Source organism: Hypomesus nipponensis, chromosome 9, assembly GCF_054491055.1.
Source record: "Hypomesus nipponensis isolate SF chromosome 9, ASM5449105v1, whole genome shotgun sequence".
NCBI lineage: Eukaryota > Metazoa > Chordata > Actinopteri > Osmeriformes > Osmeridae > Hypomesus > Hypomesus nipponensis.
Window position 1 is genome coordinate 277,471 of NC_140369.1, and position 22,934 is coordinate 300,404.

At 43.5% G+C, this 22,934-nt stretch overlaps 1 protein-coding gene across 4 annotated transcripts in view; it reads left to right on the forward strand.

Annotated features, from left to right (window-relative positions):
- The window catches only part of cpne5b (copine Vb), a 103,551-nt gene that overhangs the window by 35,124 nt on the left and 45,493 nt on the right, over positions 1 to 22,934 (forward strand). For 3 of the 4 annotated variants that reach the window (XM_084704323.1, XM_084704324.1, XM_084704325.1), the window contains 3 exons: positions 1,680 to 1,783; positions 2,848 to 2,887; positions 4,246 to 4,322. In XM_084704323.1, coding sequence (XP_084560449.1) covers positions 1,680 to 1,783; positions 2,848 to 2,887; positions 4,246 to 4,322 — 221 coding nt within the window. The remainder of the gene's footprint in view (positions 1 to 1,679; positions 1,784 to 2,847; positions 2,888 to 4,245; positions 4,323 to 22,934) is intronic. The other variant, XM_084704326.1, reaches the window with a different exon arrangement.

The following is a 22,934-nucleotide window of genomic DNA, read 5'->3' on the forward strand; positions in this document are numbered from 1 at the left end:
ATGTCTCTCTCCTCTAATCAAAACGGAAATAGTCAAATCAGTAGTCTTGGGAGGCATGTTAATGCCAAAACCATTTGTTTAAATGTATGTAGTGGTCTAGAATAAGGTATTCAAAGTCATGTTGTTGATGCCAAATTCAGTTCAGTGTGATTGCTATGTGAATGCCAAACTAGCTACAGTATTTGGCCAACAAAGGATACTTACACATGGAGTCAGTCAGGAAGGAACTAAGAACCCACTTTACACTCTCATACAAACAAATACACACACACACAGTACACACACTAGTCACACATGTTAACCCACTTTACACTCACAAACAAACACACACATGCTTGTCACACATGTTTGTCTCAGTCGTTTTCAGATCCAGTGGCTAACGTTTAAAGCTAACATTAAAATATATATTTAGTCATAATTTTTGTTGATGAAAGCAAAACTAGTTATCAGTTATTTTAAGTTATCAGTTATTTTACCATTTCTTCCATTGATTTGTATGGATTTCATTGTGCAGCTTCAGTAGTCAAGACTAAAGTATTACCAACTTTAAGCTGACATTTCTCATATTTTGACTTACATACCTTGTTAGCATTTTCTCAAATGGCTTTTTGACTGAAGGACACCTAAAAATCATCCAGGAAATAATTAAGTTTAAGCATTAAGTTTAAGTTTAAGCATTGTATTGGTTGGACCTTCTCTTGAGCTAAACTTTCTATAAGGCAAATGCAATACCCTCTGCTTCAAGCTGAGTGGTGAGAGGAGGTTTCTGTACAATTGCAGGAAGTGGACTGTTATGTTGCACTAAAAGACACTTAATGCCTCCTGGGATAGCTAGCAATTTTTCTCATACTGAATAATTAATAAGTCAACACAAATAGCCGTGTAGTTGCTCCGAGAGCTTACCAAAACTGTATCCCGACTGGCACATTGCTAGCGTGGACAGTGTCTTGGGATTGAATGCATTTCTTCACAGGCCTCCTTGAGTAAAGCCATATATTAAATGGAGAAAGTTCTCAGACATCCGCCATGTGTTTATGAGGAGCGCAGCGTCAGTCAGGCTGTCCTCCTTTTAGTCTAGGTGGGGGCGGGACTCGTTGGGAAATTCCAGTTTTCTTTTCTCACTGGCTTTTTTTTCCTGGAACTGTCACTATAGGAGGGAGAATCTCACTAATTTAGAATGCTTCCTCATCACCTCCCCTCTCGCTCTCTCTTTTCATCACCTCCCTTCTCTCGTTTTCTCTCCTTTCATCTCTGCGCTCAGTTTCACTGTTCCTCCCCCCTTCCCTTTACTGTATTCATCACTTTGCTCTCTTTCTGCCCTCTCTTTCCACCCTTCCCTTCCTCTCCTCTCCCTGCCCCCCCTGTCTCTGGATGTGTCGAGTGGGCGGTTTCAGTTCCAGTAATTAGTGGAAGCTGGATACACGTTCTTGGCTTCCTCTGCACACTGTGTCACATCACCTTGGCTAATCAGTCCTGACTGTGTCTGTGTGCGGGTGTGTGTGTGTGTGCGCGGGTGCGTGTCCGGGTGTGTGTGTGCGCATGCGTGCGTGTGTGTGTGATTAGCAACAAAAGTAGGAAATCTATAGAGGCAACACTGATCTTGTCCTTTTCAGTAAAGACAATTACATTGTTAACTGTATTTTAATTTCTCCTGCTTTCTGTTGTGTGCTTCCCTCCAGTTTGGAAGAACTGAGGTGATTGACAACACCTTGAACCCAGACTTTGTCAGAAAGTACATCCTCGACTACTTCTTTGAGGAGAAACAAAGTCTTCGCTTCGACTTGTGAGTGAAATCCCTTTTGATGCTTTTGTCCTTAGGAGTCCCCAGCAACACATAATCACCCTCCCACGGCTCTCTCTCTCTACTTCTTCTTTCTCTACTCTCACCTGGACTTGATGTCCACACGATTGCGTCGTTTAGAATGGAGGGTACAGAATCCCCGAAATAGTACGAAATATTAGATTAAGATTTCATATTTTTTGTGTTCACCAGATTTTTCATTAGTGGCCACGCTCGATCTCTTGAGTCTTTCGTTTCATCTCTCCCTTGCCCTTTGCCTCTTACTTTCCGGTGCTGTATCTGTTAACTTGTTAATTGCTAATCTTTAAGATAATGTGTCTGAACTCACAGGAACAGACACACAGACAGGGCACTCAGAGCACTTATGGCCCCTATGATTTATCGCTGCGTTCATAAACCAATCCTGTTTCTTTGAGATTTTCTGGTAAAAGATTCAGCTTTGAACGCCTCAGTAGGGTGACCCATCACAGCTCCTACTTTTCAGATACAGTAACAGCAGACTGTTCAGAGAGGCAGACCAGCCAGAGGCAGATCAAAGCTGGCTGTATCTAAACCCAGAAGAGACCTCTGGGCTCCTCTCAGCTGATGACTGCAGCCAGACAGGGAAACATAAATAATAGTTGGATACCTCACTCCAATAATGTGAAAAAATTTAGAAACATACCCACAGAAGAAACTATCGTCCTGATCTTCTCTGAAGAGAGAGTCAACATCCAAGCTGTCTGTGGCTTTAGATCATCCAAGGTTTTGTGTTCAAGCAGATTCCCGGTCCTCACATTTACTGAACCAAGTTACTTAGTTATATGCTAATATTCTTAGATACATTTTTGTGGATACAACAGATGCCACACACAGGAAATGTTGATGTGTTGGCAAGGACCTGAGATGTGTTGGCAAGGACCTGAGATGTTTGCAATATGGTGGAAACTTGTCTGCTTCATAAAAGGGTTTGAAGCAGACACTTTATTTTGCTTTTTTGTTTTATACTTTGAACATCTCACTGTCAGAAGTCACCGTCTCACTGTTGACTCATGTGCCTTTCTCAGGTACGATGTGGATTCCAAAAGTCCAGACCTGTCCAAACACGTGAGTGACCTCCACTGGGAGCCAGAGCCATAGGTGAACAGGGCTTGGCCAGCTGATCTAAACAAAAAGCTTTATGATTGGAATTGAAATAAATGTCATTCAAACAACAGTGTCTTTTTGTTCTAAGATCTGAGGTACTTCTTTTCTGAACCTATCTCAGATTGGCCAAATTCTTCTTGTCTATGGCTGTGGTGTGAAGGTGGCAAAACTTGATTGGTTGATCTAGTGGCATGTCACTACTGTCATGGACTTATGCAAATCAATACCCACAAAGCCACCAGGTATCCAAATACACTGAATGTAAAGAATGGTGCCTATGTTGGGGGGTCAGATGGCTGAGCGGTTCGATTCCCGGCCATTCCAAATGACGTTGTGTTCCTGGGCAAGGCACTTCACCCTACTTGCCTCGGGGAGAATGTCCCTGTACTCGGTGGCTGCTAAATGACTAAATGTAATGTTGTGTCATAATGTTGTTGTAACTTCTGCCTGAACATGTACAGACTAGAGTGTCAGTAGCACTTGGCTTGTTTCAGTCTCTAACTTGCTCTGCCCTCTGAAATGCCATAATATTAGTGGTTTGGTCATGTAGACTAGTATTACACAATGCTTCTGGCCACCTGTCTCCTCTGTCAGCTGGATTGGAACATTCTTCACCACAATTATTTTCTGATAATTAGCTAATTTAAAAAAAGCATACAAATATGGTGTGCTTGGAGACAATGGCAAAAAAGCATTGAGTGAAACATTTTCTGATCAAAATAATCTGTTTCAATGATTATTTTATGTATTTGGATACAGAAGGTTTGCATAACTCCATCAAAAACCAAACTACCTTCTTTCATCCATTCTGCCATTGCATGTTGAGCGTTACACACCTGTGACATGGAAAGTTGTAGACTTCCTTCCCAACCTGGTTTGACTTGTGCAAGGTGTATATATAGGTGGGTATGGTGTTTGTTGGTGTGCGTACCTGGTATATGATGTCTTCTGTTGTTGTTGACCCCGCTGCCTGCCCTCCCTTCTGGAAGCCCGCCGACCTCAACGTACGTCTCAGCCTCTCTCACCCTACTACTGTACTTACACAGCTGGACTGGCATGTGTTTAACCTCTTGTTCGTCACCCTCACCTATCTCTAACTAACCACCTTTCCTTAGTGTGTGCCCTCTTCCAGTGCCCTCAACTTCCTCTTTAAAACACACCTCTCCCCTCCTGTTTCTCTACACTGACATCTTCACCACCTTTTGGCCTTTCCACTCAACTTTTTAAAACATTTTTAACCATTGTATACGTTGCCCTGTGCTCTTTCTCTCTCTCCCTCTCTCTGTCTCTCTTTCTCTCTCTCTCTCTCTCTCTTCAAGGACTTTCTTGGTCAGATGTACTGCACCCTGGGTGAGATCGTTGGCTCGCCTGCCAGCCGACTGGAGAAGCCTCTTGGGTGAGTTCAGACTTCTTGTTGTTCAATTGTCTTGACTCTCTGTTGACAAGCTAACAATGGCTGACAAGGTTTAATCATCAAGACACTGGCAGTTCATTTATGGTGAACAAAAGCTTCCATCAGCAGCTGGAGTTTAGTTTCAGGTTTGATTGTTTTTATACGTTGAGAACCTTATAGGTAAAGATAGCTGAGAGAGAGAGGGATGAGTGGAGAGACAGACTTATGGACAGACAGAAGGATAGGAAGAGGAGGAGGAGGAGGAGAGAGAGAGGAGGGAATAAAGAGGAGACTATCTGAGTCCTCCAGATGTTTCTAACAAGATAATAACAGTGAACACAGAAAGGGAGGGGGGGCTGCTGCAAAACATTGAACTAATATCAAGATCACAATGCTGCTATTCAGCCAGCATTTGGCCACAACAAAACGCTGAGACAACGAACATGATAAGAGTTTAAAGAGATACGGTATCACCAGTCTTGATATAATCCCTGATTCATGATACACAATCAGATACACAGGTAAAGCTTTGCAATGTAAGCTGATGTAAATAAACAGATTTGTTACTGAGATAACATACTGTAAGAGCAATTCTCATCGACACATATGGAGATTATTGCTGCTTCTTACCGACACATATGGTGATGATAGCTGCTTCGCTGCCGGCACAAAAGTAATACAGGCACAGGAGAAGAGGAGGATTAGGGTTAGGGTTAGTGTTAGACCTAACAGACCTAACCCTGTGGATTTCAGAGATATTTATATTTTCAGGTACTTCTGCTTTATAACCTTGGTCACTTTTCTGGTGTGTGCTTTTTGTGCTGTCTGCTCTACAGACATGTAGAGCAGATTTGGTTTTGATACGTATTTAATTATTGGTGCTAGCATGGCTGGTCTGTTAGATGTCTTGGTGCAAGCATGCATAGCATGTCTGGTCTAAAACGTCAGTCTTGAAAGACAAAGGGCCCTATTTTAATGATCTCAAACGCAAGTATCAAAACGCAAAGCGCAAGTAACTTTGTGGGCGGGACTTCGGCGCGGTTGCTATTTTGCCGGCGGGATAAATGACTTTGCGCCTGGCGCAAATCTAAAATGGGTTGGTCTGAAGTACCTACCAACCAATCAGAGCGTCATCTCACATTTCCTTTAAGAGCAGCGCTTTGTCAGAGCAGCATCGTTGACAAAGTCAATTGCGCTGGGTGCAAGATAGGGCCCAAAGACTCATACTGGAGATATACTCACGTTTGATCTGAACAACTGTTAATTACAAACATATACAGTAACCATTGCTGTCCAGAGATAATGAAATAATATACAGTAACCACTGCTGTCCAGAGATAATGAAATAATATACAGTAACCACTGCTGTCCAGAGATAATGAAAACATATACAGTAACCACTGCTGTCCAGAGATAATGAAAACATATACAGTAACCACTGCTGTCCAGAGATAATGAAAGAATATACAGTAACCACTGCTGTCCAGAGATAATGAAAGAATATACAGTAACCACTGCTGTCCAGAGATAATGAAAACAAATACAGGAACCACTGCTGTCCAGAGATATTGAAAGATACAAACACTGGAACAAAAAGCTTTTCCTGTGTCAATGCCATAAAGTCTGAAATGAGCTTGGATTGATTTGTACAGAGAGATTGAGAGAGACTATTGTTTCTTTACGCTCAAACACACACATACACACACAGAAACATACACAGACACACAGAAACACACACTCACAGACAAACACACAGACACACAGAAACACATACTCACAGACAAACACACAGACACACAGCTTGCACGTATGTACTTGACTCTTCCCAGACTATAGATTGATTTTTGTAGACTACAGACGGGTCCTCTCAGATTACAGTATTTCACTCTTGCTCTCTCAATGTATTTCTTTCCTCTCTGTCAATCTCTCTGTCACCATTGTTTACCTTGTAACGCACACAGTGGGAATAGTGTATCATTTGTTAATCAAACACATCCATAAAAAGCATTGAAATTCTTCACAATTCTTCTCAGATAAACAGGGTGTAGAATGAAAGGAGTTTATTACAGAGGGGGTGGGGAAAAGATCTTACTCTCATACATTTTTTTCATTCAAACTCACTCTCTCTCTAGCTCTCTCTCTCTCTCTCTCTCTCTCACTCTCTCTCTCTCTCTCTCTCTCTCACACACACACACACTGCACAACACCCCACCTAAGAGGCACACAAAAGCTTTCTGTCTCGTTTCCCCTCCTCTTCTCTTCCTCCTAATTGTAGTGCCTTTAATCTTCAGGAAATTAGGTTTCACTTAATTAGGAAGCAGCCATTGTGTTTTTCATTATCAAAGAAGAATCCAGAAGGTAGAAGATAGAATGAGGAGGGAAGGGGGGCAGAGAGAGAGGGAAGGGGGGCAGAGAGAGAGGGAAGGGGGGCAGAGAGAGAGGGAAGGGGGGCAGAGAGAGAGAGAAGGGGGCAGAGAGAGAGGGAAGGGGGGCAGAGAGAGAGGGAAGGGGGGCAGAGAGAGAGGGAAGGGGGGCAGAGAGAGAGGGAAGGGGGGCAGAGAGAGAGGGAAGGAGGGCAAGAGAGAGAGGGAAGGGGGGCAGAGAGAGGGGGAAGGGGGGCAGAGAGAGAGGGAAGGAGGGCAAGAGAGAGAGGGAAGGGGGGCAGAGAGAGAGGGAAGGGGGGCAGAGAGAGAGGGAAGGGGGGCAGAGAGAGAGGGAAGGGGGGAGAGAGAGAGGGAAGGGGGGCAGAGAGAGAGGGAAGGGGGGCAGAGAGAGAGGGAAGGGGGGCAGAGAGAGAGGGATGGAGGGCAAGAGATAAAGAGGGAATGTGAGCAACAGAGAGAGGCAGTGAGGGACAGGTTGAGTGAGCGAGACAGGAAGCTGGAGACAGGAAGCTGGAGACAGGAAGCTGAGGGAAGAGAGAGACAGAGAGGGACAGGTTGAGTGAGCGAGACAGGAAGCTGGAGACAGGAAGCTGAGGGAAGAGAGAGACAGAGAGGTGCCAAAGCTGAGAGAAAAGAGATAGCAACAGTGAGAAGGACTAAATAGATGGAGAGAGAGGGTCCATGGGGCCTTCCTGCCACACTCAGGGCCGGCGCGAGTACCTTCGCCACCCCAGATGCCCCCCCCCCCCCAGAGCGCAAATCAGAGAGACGCCCCCCCCCACCCATCCTCGGCGCACTCTGTTGGTGGTGCGGGACGGTTAATTAATGGATGCACTTCGGTATTTGGCGGCCCCGTTTCATGGCGCCCTAGGCGGCTGCCTAGTTTGCCTATAGCAAACGCCGGCCCTGGCCACACTACCTTGCCAACCTTGATAGACAGGTGTTACTGATAACTGGTCCCCAGGTGTGAGGGAACCGGTGAATGTGTGAAAGATAGAAAAAAGCCATATTGCCATTACATTTTTCAATTATTGCATTGATTCCTTGGAAGATGTAATTACATGTTTTGTGTGTGTCTTCAGAGAAGAGTCACAAGAAATACTCCTGTTATGAATTCTGTGTGTGTCAGCCATGTCCTAACTCTGTGTGTGTTAGCTTGCCTCTCACAAGCTCTATATATGAGAGAAATAATTACATTGATGTTGGGTTGTGAGGGGCAGAGGCGGTGGTCATTTAGTTGCTTGGTTACAAGGTTAATTAGCCAGATGAAAGCTGCGTTTTCCAACTGTGAGACATCCACAGGTAGCTTATCCATACATAAACACACACACACACAAAACACACACATAGAAGGTGAAAAGGGGAAATTACCCTGTTACCTTGATTAGCGTTGCTGCTTATTTGCCAAGCTAACACACAGGTACTTTTCAAAATTGAAACAAAAAACTGTTCATGCTGGGGTGAACTGGTTATCTGGAGGGCTCAGGGTGGGCTGTATCTGAGGGCTCAGGGTGGGCTGTATCTGGAGGGCTCAGGGTGGGCTGTATCTGAGGGCTCAGGGTGGGCTGTATCTGGAAGGCTCAGGGTGGGCTGTATCTGAGGGCTCAGGGTGGGCTGTATCTGAGGGCTCAGGGTGGGCTGTATCTGGAGGGCTCAGGGTGGGCTGTATCTGAGGGCTCAGGGTGGGCTGTATCTGGAGGGCTCAGGGTGGGCTGTATCTGGAGGGCTCAGGGTGGGCTGTAACTGGAGGGCTCAGGGTGGGCTGTACCTGGAGGGCTCAGGGTGGGCTGTACCTGGAGGGCTCAGGGTGTGCTGTATCTGAGGGCTCAGGGTGGGCTGTATCTGAGGGCTCAGGGTGGGCTGTATCTGAGGGCTCAGGGTGGGCTGTATCTGAGGGCTCAGGGTGGGCTGTATCTGAGGGCTCAGGGTGGGCTGTATCTGAGGGCTCAGGGTGGGCTGTACCTGGAGGGCTCAGGGTGGGCTGTATCTGGAGGGCTCAGGGTGGGCTGTACCTGGAGGGCTCAGGGTGGGCTGTATCTGGAGGGCTCAGGGTGGGCTGTATCTGAGGGCTCAGGGTGGGCTGTATCTGAGGGCTCAGGGTGGGCTGTACCTGGAGGGCTCAGGGTGGGCTGTATCTGGAGGGCTCAGGGTGGGCTGTATCTGAGGCACAGGAGGCGTCTGGAATATCCACCAGATGTTTTCATTTCACAACATGCAGAAGAAACATGAATGATTTTGGTGAAACATCCATGTCTTGATGCCATCTCCCAAAACAGGGCCAGAGCTTTCTGAGCTTATGCTGGGGACACACCACAGGATAATCGGGCCGATTTTGGCCCTTCCGACAATCCTAGGTAACATATGTCCTGATTATCTTGATGGTTCCGCAGATTTTATCAGATGTTCCCTTGGTGTGAGGTGTGTTAAGAGTGACCATACACTGTAGGAGCAAAACAGCTACATCTAGGATTTTTTGTCCTCATGTTTGTAGTCTCTCACAGTTTGAAAATCTTATAAGATTTTACAAATTGTATAGTGTGTCCCCAGCATTAGTTGTGTTCTAACCTTGGATGCTGTACATGTAGCCAGAGTTACACAGGTGTAAATGACAATCATTCAACAGGTAATTAACTATCGGGGTGATCCTGTCTTCATTCAATTACAAAAAGGAGGCTAAGGACAGTCAGCTGTAAGTGCTGATGTGTAAGTAATCACCTTTCTGGAGGTGACTGCGCCCAGGCTGGGTACATGAAGTCAGGGAGAAAGAAAAGATCAGGCTGTGGAACACAGATTACTACAGTACATATTCAAATCAAACAGTGATAACTAAATTCACAAGTACATAGATACCTAGATATGGGCAGACTCAATGTAAAGATATTTATAGATGACTGATGTGCCTGATGCCTGATGGAGGAATGAATTGCTGAGTCTTTTTGTACGGGCTGTTGGGATGGAGACTTCTGAGTTATTTCTTAGAGTCCGCCCTGTGGCCCTAGTCCTTGTTGGTGGAACGAGGTCATGCAGAGGGTGGCATGTCTTTCAGCGGTTGTACTGCAGCCATCTCCAGTCTTTCCTTCAGGGCTGGTAGAGACGTGTCCATGTCACAGTGCTCTGCATGTTGTTGATATCTCTAGCAGGAGATGTGGACAGTTTGCATGTTGCTGATATCTCTAGCAGGAGATGTGGACAGTTTGAGCCCTCACGCTTGTCATAACTTAGTGACCTGAAAGAGCATCAGCCATTTTAAGGTGATAGACAACTCTGATCATATGAGATTATCACCTCTAGTGAGGAGACTGAGGGTACATTCAACACTCATGTTTATAGATTAGAGCAGAGGTCTTCAAGTCTTCAGGGACTCCATCCTGCACATTTTAGATGTTTCCCTGCTCCAACACACCTGATTCAATGAATGGGTTGTTATCTAGTTATGCAGAAGCCTGTTAACGACCATTCATTTCAATCAAGTGTGTTGGAGCAGCGAAACATCTAAAATGTGCAGGACAGGGGGTCCCCCTTATTAAAAAATTAGTTTTTTAATTGCCATTTCAAAATAAATAAGTATTTGATTCTTGATTAATACTTAACATTCTGAAATGTATTACTAATCCAAGTGCATAACTATGTACCCATACTGTGCATCTGGGTTCTGGGAAAATTGTACAATGTTACGTGACAATACCTGTAGACAACTCTTACTTTCAAATATAACAAAATAGTTTTCACATGGACACTGAATAGGTTGTCCGTTAGTTTGTTAGAGAGGATGGAAGGAGAAATAGTTTCTGGCAACATAAGACACAGAGTGTATTGAAGACTACCCAAACAGAGTCCATCCCTCCCATCTCTCAGACGCCACAGGAAGCCACGTTTATCACTACTCACCTTTCAAGAGCGAAAATAGACGGGCTGCTCGCATAATTCTAAAATGCCAGAAAAAGGCCAAGCTGTCCATAGGCCAGGAGGGGGAGGAGGGTGTGGTGGGTGGTGGGGGGAGGGTACTGCTGTGATATCATTCAGATTCGAAACCAGGGGTCCCCAAACTTTTTTCTGCGAGGGCCATTCTGTTCGTGGGTGAATCTACCGAATAATGTATTTACGTTAATAATTATAGTTAATAACTAAGGGACATTTTTGTTATTTTGTCACATTATCAAATCCAGATATGATATGATTAAAATATATAAGCTTATTTAAAATGAAAATTTCAAAATATTCCTCTGGCATTGTTCAGAGGGCTGGTCCAAATGTGCAGGCGGGCCATAGCTTGGGGACCCCTGTTTTAACTGTCAAAAAACCCACCTTTGCTGAGGTGTGTTTGGACCCATTTGCCACATTCTGCGAAAAAAAACAATTCTAAAATTCCACAGACTATTTGTGTGGAGAGGCAAGGAAAGCAGAGTGAAGAGGGGGTGAGCTTCACCTGAAATTAAACCTCTAGCTTTTCAGAAGGTGTTAATATCCCAACACCTATACAGGGGGGCCCACCTGCTGGAGTTCACACAGAAAAAAAGCAACACACAAGATTGATTTCCCCTCAAGTACCACTGCTGCACGAGACCAGATGTTTGACAGATATTGCTTCTGTTTTGTCTAATGTGGAAAATATAGCAGGGTTCACACAGGGGAAAGGATATTATACTTTATTTTTCTTCTTTTTCACCATCAGTCGGCATGAAGATGCTGAAGGTTTTTTCTATGATGGTTTGAACCTGGTGGGCCAGTGTATCAGCGGAACTGCTGTACAGCTCTCTGGTGGGCCACTTTATCAGCTGAGCAGCTGGGAAGCGAAGCTTTGGGCAGAACAAAGTTAGTCTCTTATAGTTCTGATGTAGGAACGTCCTTATCCTTCTGGGCAATGGGAGGTGACTTGGTAGTGACCAATGGGAGGTGACTTGGTAGTGACCAATGGGAGGTGACTTGGTAGTGGCCCAATGGGAGGTGACTTGGTAGTGGCCCAATGGGAGGTGACTTGGTAGTGGCCGAATGGGAGGTGACTTGGTAGTGACCAATGGGAGGTGATTTGGTAGTGGCCCAATGGGAGGTGACTTGGTAGTGGCCCAATGGGAGGTGACTTGGTAGTGGCCCAATGCAAGCAGAGAACCTGAGTGGTCATGCTTCATTTCATGACCACCTTTCTGTCTTTGTAGACTTTCCTTCCCTTACTTTCCTTAACCTCTCCTTCACTTTTCCCAAATCCTCTTCCAGTGTAAAGATCATTTTCACACCGTGTTGCCAGAATTTGATCACAAGTCTAAATTTAACCTTTGACTTTGGTTGAATCTCTGCCTGCAATGTATTAATAGTTGTCTCCTTGATTTCCTTTTACACTGTATTGATCTGTCTCTTCATAGGGGTCACACCAGCAGGCCAAGTCTCAGTTTTAGCAGAGCCTTGGAATGAAGGGACCTCACGTCTTCTCACTTTCCTCTCTTCAGTTTTCTCTGTTCCTCCTTCCTGTTTGCCCTCAACAATGTCTCTCTCATTCTCTCATTTATAAATTCCCCAAGGTAGCCTGGGGCGGATCAACAGATACCGGACTCAGACAAGGGTCCACATGTAAGGGATTTGCCTTTCAATCTTTAAGGGCAAGAATCCCTCCCACATTCCGACTCAGGAAAGCTTGGAGGGTTTCTTGCCAAGCTACAACAGATGTTGGCACTCTATGATGCTATAAGACCTTAATCATTTGGGGGTTTCTTTTCTGGCCAAGTCTACGTCTCTTGTGCATACATACACATGTAAGCAAGACACACACACACACACACAGCAAGCAAACCAAAGGAGGTAAAGATTAAAAGCGCAAGCTGGAGTTGCAAGGCTGCCAATGTGCCCTGGCAAGGTCCCACACCACCACTCTGGTGAAGAGGGACACCCCTACTGAATCATATCACCCCCACCCCTAGACACACAAACAAACACAAACACAGATACTCAGTCACACACCCTCCAGCACAGGGTCCCAACAGAGATCCAGAATTGTGACATGATAGAGCTGTCACTGCTCTCTCTCTTCTGCTCTGCTAAACTCACAATACAAGCCCAGCCAGGCTCAGGCAACAACCAAAGCGTCTCCCTGCATCTTCTACAGTGGGTGTGGGCCCCCATGGAGTTGTGACACAAAGTTTTACAAAGACTTCTCAGCAACTTCACATTAAACATGTGCTGACATGATCAACTGTATACGGTTGTCATTCTAGACTTCAGGTGGTCTGCTCAGTCATACGTCTCTTAGCCCTCTGTAACTAAACTTGTGGCAAGTTTAAAGTAATGAAGGAAAACCGGAGTGGGATGTGCACTTTCTGCGTTTTGTTCGTACTAGGGATGGTCTGTTTGAAAACAATGTGGACTGATAACCGATGCTTGTGAACGACCATTAACCGTTAACCAACAAGATTTAAAATGTAAAATGGTGTCAGTGACCCATTCTAAAAAATACCAATACAACAAACAAAATTCCCCTAAGGGGTTGATTTCTAAATAGCATCATAAACAACGACAGAACAAAAACAGATTAACAAACACATTGAATCTGAGAGCGCTGGCTGTACCTACATGATTGGGGGCAATAATAGCATGTACAAGTACAGTTATGTTGCTGCTGCTCAACAACAAAAACGTAAGATGCCAAAGTACTTAGTACTTAGATTAGTTGCTAGTTATTAGATACAACTTTTTTCACTAGTGAAGGTGAAAGATAAATGTAGCGACATTGTCTCTAAATTGGCAACACTGTTTGACCGGTAAACATTCGTGTTGTCAATAAACAGTCACACGGTTTATTATGAGCATCCCTAACTCTATCCCTAGGTTCGTACACAACGTTTTCATGTTAATTCTGCAGTTTTATAAATGAGCCCCTTGGTGATTTGTGGTCTGTGTTTTAGTAAGGGTTAAATGGAGGGTGGGGGGTGACAATATGTGTGTTGTGTGGGCCAAAGAAGAGTCAAATCAAATCAAATGTATTTGTATAGCCCTTTTTACACGCATGTCACAGAGGGCTTCACATACACCCATTGAACTGCCCCTTAACCAACTTAGAACCCTTTAGGAAGACAAGGAAAAACTCCCGAAGAACACAAGCTAAACATAGTCATACAAGAGTAATGGCAAAGAGTGTAAATATCACCAGAGGGTCTCTTTTATCCCTCCCCTTCTACAGTATCTCCCCTCCATCCCCCTCTGCAAGTTATGTGTTGATGGATGGCCTATGGTTTTACTGGACCTGTTTCCAGGTCTTTCTCCAGGGAGGTGTAAAGAGAGCAAAATAAGTTTGTCATTCGGTGCTGCAGAGATCAGTGATGGACCTTTAAATTGTACTGTAGAGTATGTGTGTCCTTGAGGGTTTAGGTTGGTTGAGGGGCAGTTCTATGGGCATTTGTGAAGCCTTCTGTGACATGCTTGCGTGTATAAAGGGGCTATACAAATAAATGTTGATTTGATTTGTGTGTGTGTGTATGTCTCAAGGAGAAGGAATGTTCTTGTGAATAAGGAAGGAACATATTAGTGTGCGCATGCTTCTGCTGGTGTGTCTTGTGCGCCTGATAGAAGCGGGATGATTTATTCACTTAATGCAGAACTGTGGTACCATGGTCTTGTTGAGGTGGAAAAGAGTATAGGGGTGACCGAAAAAAGGTGAGTGAGAAAGAAAGAGTACAACAATTAATGAGTGAAAAAAAGAATTGAGGAATAAAACAATAACTGCTCAATGTAACGGTTTGAAAACCGTTAAAGCCATCCGTGGCTACGTCTGTTACATAACGTCACATCTGCTTCTCCTCCACCTGCCCTTCATTCTGTCTGCTTCTCCTGCACCTGCCCCTCTGAGTCTGCGAGAATGCAGTGATGAGGGGTGACAGGCAGTGAGGGCTGGGTTGTGTCTGAGGTCTGTGTGATCTTCTCTATGAAGTGAATCGGGAGGGGCCAGGGTTCAGAGTTCAGACCCCGCAGAGCCTCTGGGAAGAGAATCAGAACTATCAGCATGTCAGCGCTAGCTCTGCCACCTGCCCACCCTTTGGCCCTAATTGGTGATCTGGTTTTTGGCTTTCCTCTGGAAAATTCTCGTTAGTGTCATTGTCTTCACCTGTGTGTCGTTTGGTTCTGTGTATTTAGGTTTCTGTTTTGTGTCTTTGTCTTGTCATTATTGCTAACTGTTTGCATGTGAGTACCCTTCTCTGTCCCGTTTTTGATTATTAAATCTGTTCTCGCAATGCCACACTTCTCTCCTGCATTTGGGTTCTACCCCTCCACACACCCTGACAGGCACTAATGCTGAAGACTCGCTGATTTAGCTGTTAGTCTCGGCGTATGTATGCATCGTTGCTAACGTCTGCTGACGTTGTGACTGTGTGCGTATGTGAGAAAGACGCGTGAGTGACAGAGAGACGGAGGGAGAGCAGGGAAAGGAAATGCAACTGAACGAATACGCTGCATGTTTTAACCTAAATAGTGATTAAAAAATGTTTTTACGAAACACAATATGTGGCGGCCTGTGTTGTTTCTGTGGCGCCCCGCCACAAATTAGTCTGGGAAACACTGCACCATTTCATATTTAAATCCCTTAGAATGGACTATTACAATAAATCTAACTGATTTAATTGGAGGGATTGGTAGCAAATTGCTATGGGCAAACTTTCATTTTAAAGCATGGAAATACAGCTGGTAGGAAACATAAAATAGTGTCCAGAAACGCTGACTGTTGGACAGCAGGTTGTAGGGCAGACAGATGGCATACAAATATTTCCCTGCAGGATTTGCAGAACTATCAACAGACTGAGGTTTGGTTACAAAGCAGAACCAGTGAGGGCTAACAAATGCTAATATTCAACTGTTATGCTATTTTAGCAGCTTTGCAACATAGTAACCCAAAAAAAGCAACCTCGGAACGATTGTTAAGCTTTGAGGTATTCATACATGTGGTAGGAAAATTGTTTTGTTACTTTTTGGAAGAGATGTAATTATTTTAACATCAAATAATAATAACATCATTTACATTTCTTAAAGGTTTCAATTCTTGCTGCTCAACTGTTCAGTTTCGCATTACACATTTACTTGCAGACATTTTTATTTTTGTTAGTTTTAGCATGTTAGTCATTTTTATTATTTTGTCAAGTTTTAGTCCACATCTCCCCATAGCAAAACATATGTGACATGCTCTGGTGAAAAGGGTCCGTTATCGGCCAAGGTCATTTCTCAGTTTAGTTACAGATTGTGAAAGTGCACTTTGTAAGCTTTAAAATGATGTGTCATACATTGAAATCTTAATAGAATTCTATGAAGTGCATTTGCTTCACTACATAGCCATTTGTGTCTAATGTTATGACATTAGCGGCAACAATAATTGTAATGGCCAACTTGATTTATCAAATGCAAATTTCATCTGCACACAATGCGCTACTGCTCAATGTTACAGAAATTTGAGAATTTCCAAGTAAGTTACACTTGCCTCTCATAATGTCTCCCCTTCATAATGTCAGGCTATGCATGTATAGAAAAACTGCAGTCTCACCCTTAAGAGACCATTGACCCCCCCCCTTTGCAGATCAAATCACATCATGCATGACGTGCCTACAACTCAACTGAAAGCTTAGGTAAACAAGAACAAATTTAGTTTTTAGTGATCCTAAACTTGTTGTTTATTATATTGAGTGACTTCTTCAACACTAACTTTTGTTATATGCAAGAAAAGGAAAACTGTCAAACGAAAAAAAACAATGGCCCCTTTTCACCAGTGCGTGTCACATAGTTGAAAAAAGCAATGCATGATTATTCTTTTACTAACAGTTTTTGTCAGGGCACAGGGCATGCCCTTTCCATACCCCACGGACTTGCCTGTCTCAGAGCAACATTAAATTTTTTCTTCTTAGACTGTCCTAAAAACGAATCATTTTTTAGTGAGGCAGTGCTCATATTTCTGTGCAACCACAGTTCAATCAATCCTCCGGTGGCAGGAAGCTGCTACCTTAACTGAAGTGATTCAGGGGGGTTCTCTGGAGGGGATGTATGGAACATTAAAGGTCTCATCAAGTCACTTCCTGGTCAACCTTTGATCTCTCATTTCAGACTAGACCTCACTGTGGTGAGGGGGGAATGACTTGATCCCAATAAACCTTGTTGATAATCTGCAGATGTTCAGACAGAGGGTTCCCTTTAGAACAGAAAGCGACAGAGCAGGGCCCAGGAGAAGGGGACAGCAATTTTATCAAAAAGCTATACATTTCCCTTAAGAAAAGCTCATTTAAAACCCCCACAGTTAGTACTGACTACAATCAAAATATTCAATATTTGGCAGCTAGTTGAGCAGAGCTAATTGTCTGGTGTAATTTTCTTGCAAAAACTGTTGTGAAAACAAAAAATTGCCTTTGGGTCTTCCCTGCTTGTCTGTGTTTGTGCCAGACAGAGTATTGTGTTGTTTTCTGGAACATACAGGGTCCAGACAATAGTATCCTTCATTTGACTAGTTTGCGGATATTTGATTACAAAACTATTATACATCAAGAGTGCTTTTACTGCCTGGAGGGACAACCCTTCAGACTGGAAATAGGGTTACTGCATTAGCTAACAGTTGGAATAATAAAACACATTAATCTTGGTCATGGAAGTAATTATCTCTCAATTTAATTTGACTGCCTTCACCTCTGTGTTAATACATATACGTTTGTTTGTTCTTCTACTTTGTATTCTTCGTTTTATATTTTGTGTCTTGAGACAAAAGAGCCTCTGCAGCCATCTGGGTTCTCAGAGCTTCCTTGGTCTAGTGTGCAGGGGAGGGGCTCCTCTCCATTCCACACTCTTATTCTCTCCAGTCGCAACAGTAATAAAGTCAAATGAGCTCTCTGGTGGATTGGGCTTTGAAGAATCAGCAGTGTTGAGCTGAGGAGTTCCCCTGTGAGCCTGAGTCTGTCAGTGAGGTTGCAGGTTCCATTTAAAGGCTTGGCTGTGAATTAGTGCTTTGAGTTCCTTTAGCTGAGTTTGTGAAGTTAGTGAAGTGAAGTAGTGCAGTCCTTGCATTTTATGGTTTCGTTGACTCCAGTGCCTTGTTCGAAAGAAAGAAAAATGTAAATGTTATAAAAACCTGCCCTGTGATAGGCTTATCGAAATGAACAGAGAGGCCTGTTGAAGTCAAAGTGATCAGTGTGGTCAGACAAGTTGTCTGATTTGACCTGATGTATTGAATCCCAGATGTCAATACTTGACCCTGTCCGTCAGGAAGTTGTTCCTCAAACCACCAAGTGGGAGGTGACCTCTGTTCAGCAATGATTGGCCACTAAGATCAACACACTGTCAGTCTTACCAAGAGGGGGTGATGGAGAAGGAAGAGGTGATGGAGGTGAGGAAAAGGTGATGAACGATGTGAGGAGGAGGTGATGGAGGTGATGGTGAGAATGGGGTGATGGAGAAAATCATGGAGTTGATTGATCACTCTTCTTTCCCATTCCAGAGGGACGTGAGCAGAAACACACACACACACACATAATTGCAGCCCATATCACAGCACAAATATCATTTGCAGTGAAAACCAACATCAAAAAGCATTTTAGATTTACAATTCATATAAAATGTCTAAAAAGTTTAAATTCCTTCAAAGAGCAGAAACCTGGTGGTGTGCAGTCCTTCACCAGCCTTTCAAAACCATCTGATTCCCAGACGAGGTCACGTCCTCCTTTACGCTAGATCATAGCACCAATCAACACATGGGACAAATGGCCAATAGAAAATGTGAATGAAACTTGTAAGCCAATCACAAGAGGTCAAGGGTTAATAGACAATTCTTAACTTTTGAAGTTTGCATTGAACTTTTCCCCTCCTCTCTAACGTGTGTGTGAGCCCCAGGAGAAGCAGATGGGGCTTCTGGGGGATTAATGCATATACTAAGAACAAGGACTGGTAGTCTGAGTTCCCATTCAAAGCTAATTTAGAAGTACTACATAATTCCAAGTCAGGTCATTAATCTACTTATGAGGCTCTGAGGGACACGCTTCCATGAAGCTCCACACTAAGACTTGTCTTCAGCTTGGGCTGATTAGTGCAATATGCATCACCCCCTGTGATTGGTGCAATATACATCACCCCCTGTGATTGGTGCAATATGCATCACACCCTGTGGGTCACCATGATGTCAGCCCCTGTGGCTTCTTTGACTTCTTATTGACCATCTTGACCAACATCCAATGACTTAATTCACCAAAGCAGTGAGGTCGTAGCGGACGTTTCACGCTCCGACAACAAAGCATAATGACCAGCTGAGGAACATCAACAGAATATGCTTGCCCTCCAACATGCTCTGTTAGCATGAGCAAGTGAGCTTCAATGGCCCAACCGGCTCTGCAAACACCCATGAAATTACCTGATTGGATTTAAGCTTGTTAGACGCCAGGGAATGTCTGATGATGATAAAATTGGTGTGTGTATTCGCCCACACCCCGCAGTTCCCTTTGCCTGCCTGCCCTAAAGGAAGGAGATGCCTCCTGCTGTATTCCTCCCACTTGAAACAGATAGACATCGTCTTCTGCACACTTAACTGCTGCCAGTAATCATCACCTCTTGCTCTCTCCTCCTCCCACTCTGGTCCTTCCAGTCTGGGTTGGTGCGGTACGGGCCTCTGTTGCCACCACTGGGGCGCTTGCTGGGACAGTTTCATTCTTAATCATGGTGAGAAAAGGAGGTTGACAAAGTAAATGGATGAGTGAGCTGCTCTCATCTTGGATCTTTGTTTAGAGGTCAGTGTTTCAGTACAACAAAATTCCAGAGACGGAATCGGATATCCCCGACTAGCAGCCTAAGCCACACACTTGCCAAAAATAAATGGACATGTCTGTGTTCTGTCTCCAAGTCTTCCTCCCTCGGGTTCGATGGATTGATGTTCAGCGTCTAAGATGGTGGAGAGACTAGAGTTAGCGAACCCTCTCTTCAGTCTCTCCACCAGCTTAGGGTTAACAGGTGAACTTCAATCCATCGAAGCGTCAACTTTTTTATGGTACTTCTTTCATCAAATTGTCCTCATTCCATTAAGGTGCCACCTTCTAATGTATTTCTCCTCTTCCGTCACCTGTGTGTTTTGAATGGTGCAAATGTTTTTACACAAATATCTGTACTTTCTACTTCTTACATTTTCAAGCCAGGCTCGTTGCTTTAGTTTTAATCTGTGTTTAGTGGCATGATCGATATTATTTCTTGTCTCTACTGTACTCAATTGTGTTCTGCTTTACTCTTCTTAGTTTTTGGCTTTTAAGTTCTCCTTTCCTTGTACCGTGTGTGACATTATTACGGCCCCGTCACTCCATAACGTTCTGGTCAACGTTCTCTGAACGTTCTATTCGTTCATTTTCGAGGACGAGGTGGACACATCCGGCGTGTGACTAACGTATGTGTGGGATTTTATTCATGGCGAATAAAATCCCTTCTGATTCTGATTAACGTGAGACTAACGTATGACTAGCGTGGGACTGACGCATGAGGAGCGTGTAACAGCGACGGTGCGTGTGATGACGTGTGCCTAGCGCGCGACGAACGATTAGTCAACGTTAGACAAGCGTGTTGAGCGTGTGATGCGTGTGATGCGTCTGATGTCTGAATAACAACTGAGTAGCGTTTTGCTGGTGTGTGGGTTTTATGGTCAAACGGGTAAAAAACGCTGGATGAATAATAACCAAGCTAGGGTAACGACTGTTAATGATAGCCAAACGCATGCAACGTTAGTTTGGCTTAGTTTAACGTTCCACAAACGTTCTCCAGCGTTATCCAGCGTTTAAAATTAAACGTTGAAGAACGCTGGTCTCCATGAAAACCTTTATGCATGTTCAAAACGTTGTTACTGAACCAGCGTTCACCGACGATTACCAACGATAACCAGCGTCACCAGCGTCCACACAACGCTCTTCTTGCGCCATACCAGCACTATTTCAGCGAACATGGACAATTAACAACGTTTCCTCTAACGTCATAGAAAGTTGACCAGAAAGTCATGGTGGGATGGGGCCTTAAGGTTGAAAGAAAAAAGGTTTAGATAGGTTGACAAAATGTAAACCAAAAAACGGTGTTAGCAATGTCAACATGACTGATGATTATAGACATTCCTGATCCCCCATGTGAGGTCCAGTTACCTGCGTGACACTAAGACTGATAATAGTAATGGCTACTTTTTACTTTGGTATATGTCAGAGTCCACACTTCTTTACTTTAACTTGAGTGAAAAAGTGTAGTCAGTACTTTTAATAATAATAGTTTATTTCGTATGTGATCATACATTTAAAAACTAAAAACTAAAAACACAGAAAAGAAACAAAAGAACAAGAACTAAATCAGCAAAAGTTTTAGCAATTTTTGCAGACCGAACAATAAATTGGTAACAACAAGCATTTTGTAGCATACATTCAATCATCGGGGGATCAAACCCTAAGTTAAAGATCCATTTTTGTATGCACATAATGTTGTTGACTTGGTTTACTGTGGCCTGTCTGGTTTGGGATAGCACCTGACATTTTTTTATACGATTAATATTTGCATACAGTTCATAACAATAACGCACAGAATATTTATACCTGAGAAAGGATATATTTTTCCCGACGGGAGAAGCAGCACACTTCATTGCCAAATGGCTAACATAAGATACAAAATTATTAGGACTATTGAACATTGACGATATAAAACGTAGTGTTTTTATACATAACTGAGCATTCACATGTAATTTATTTATAAGAAGCCAAGTGTGAGTCCGATAACTTAAATGTAACATTCTACGAACAGCTTTGTTCCACTGAACACATCGAGTCGAAACCTTTGGAATTAAGTTCCCAGAGCTGTGACCCGTAAAAAGAGCAACAGTAACTGTTAAACAACTTACATACTGTATCTGAAGATAAATTACCAAATGACCAATTAGTTTGTTGAAAGCACAATTAAAAACATGACATTTCAAGTCACAATCTTCTGAATCGCTCAAACTAGAGTGATCAGTATTACAAAAAGTCTTTATCTGTACTTCTACTTGAGTGAAGGATGTGTGTACTCACCATCTTTGCTGTTGTGTGGCTCATTAGACTCTCACCCCAGTATCTTCACCCCTTGAAGAACGGTTCCATTTGGGTTTTAGGCACTATAGTTCGTTTTCAAAGTCAAACCAGCCTGGTAAGGTCACGTTGTTCTGTTGTGGAAGAAATTGCGATTTCCTGTGTGCTTACATTATTCACTGATCAATGGAACTAGTCATTGGATACTAGTTAGTATGTTCTCATGTAAGCTTGCTATTAATAAGAGTAGATTGTGTCTATGTGTCAGGGTTAATAGATGTTTGGGATCAGGAGAAAGTACTGACTAAATGTTCCTTGTCATGACTACAAGGAGAGCTCCAACTATGAACTCTCTAGTCTGAGTGGTCATGTGTTGGGAGCTGTTAATCTCTTTCTCTGTAGACTGTTGTAACGTCATTTCTGCCTGACTGTCACTATCTATGTTTACATTCTTGTGCCCTATAAAAGATGGTCCTCTGGCCTTCAGAGCGGAGAGAGACTTGATTGAGACCTAAGCCTGGTGTTGGGTTGTCATTTGTCAGAGGTTTGGTTTTCTTTCCCAATATGCAGATTGATTATACTTATTAAAATCCAGAACTCAACTGAACTTAGTCACTCCGTTTATAAAGAGACGGACAAAACACTTTCTTCATCACTGTCTCTTCTGATATGTTCCCCTTCTAACGAAGAGAGATGTACCACAGTAACATTGTTTCCCTCTACATTAGGCTTCAGTCTCTCACAATTCAGGCCTGTAGAATTTTTGTGTGAGACTTTTCCAGAGAATACATTAAAAAGCTTTTGCTGTCAAGTGCATGTGCATGTTTGTGCACCTAAGGGTTTGTGTCCAGTCCTAAAAGATCCATTACCATTCAAATGTGATCTCCCGGATTTAAAAAATTATCTTGATGCATAATATTACAACAGCAGTTTTTGTAGCTTCACTGCAGGCAGATTAGTACTGAGTTGCATTGCTTGCATAACCGAGGAAAAATACAACCAGAGCTTTACATTACAAAATGAGTGGAAATACTGTTTAGGCTACAGGTGTGTTACAGGGTTAAACTGGTAAATTGGAACGTTGCACATCTTAGATTTACCATGTTAATACTCCCAGGGTTAGGTAGTTGCCATGGTAATACTCCCAGGGTTAGGAAGTTGCCATGGTAATACTCCCAGGGTTAGGAAGTTGCCATGGTAATACTCCCTGGGTTAGGGAG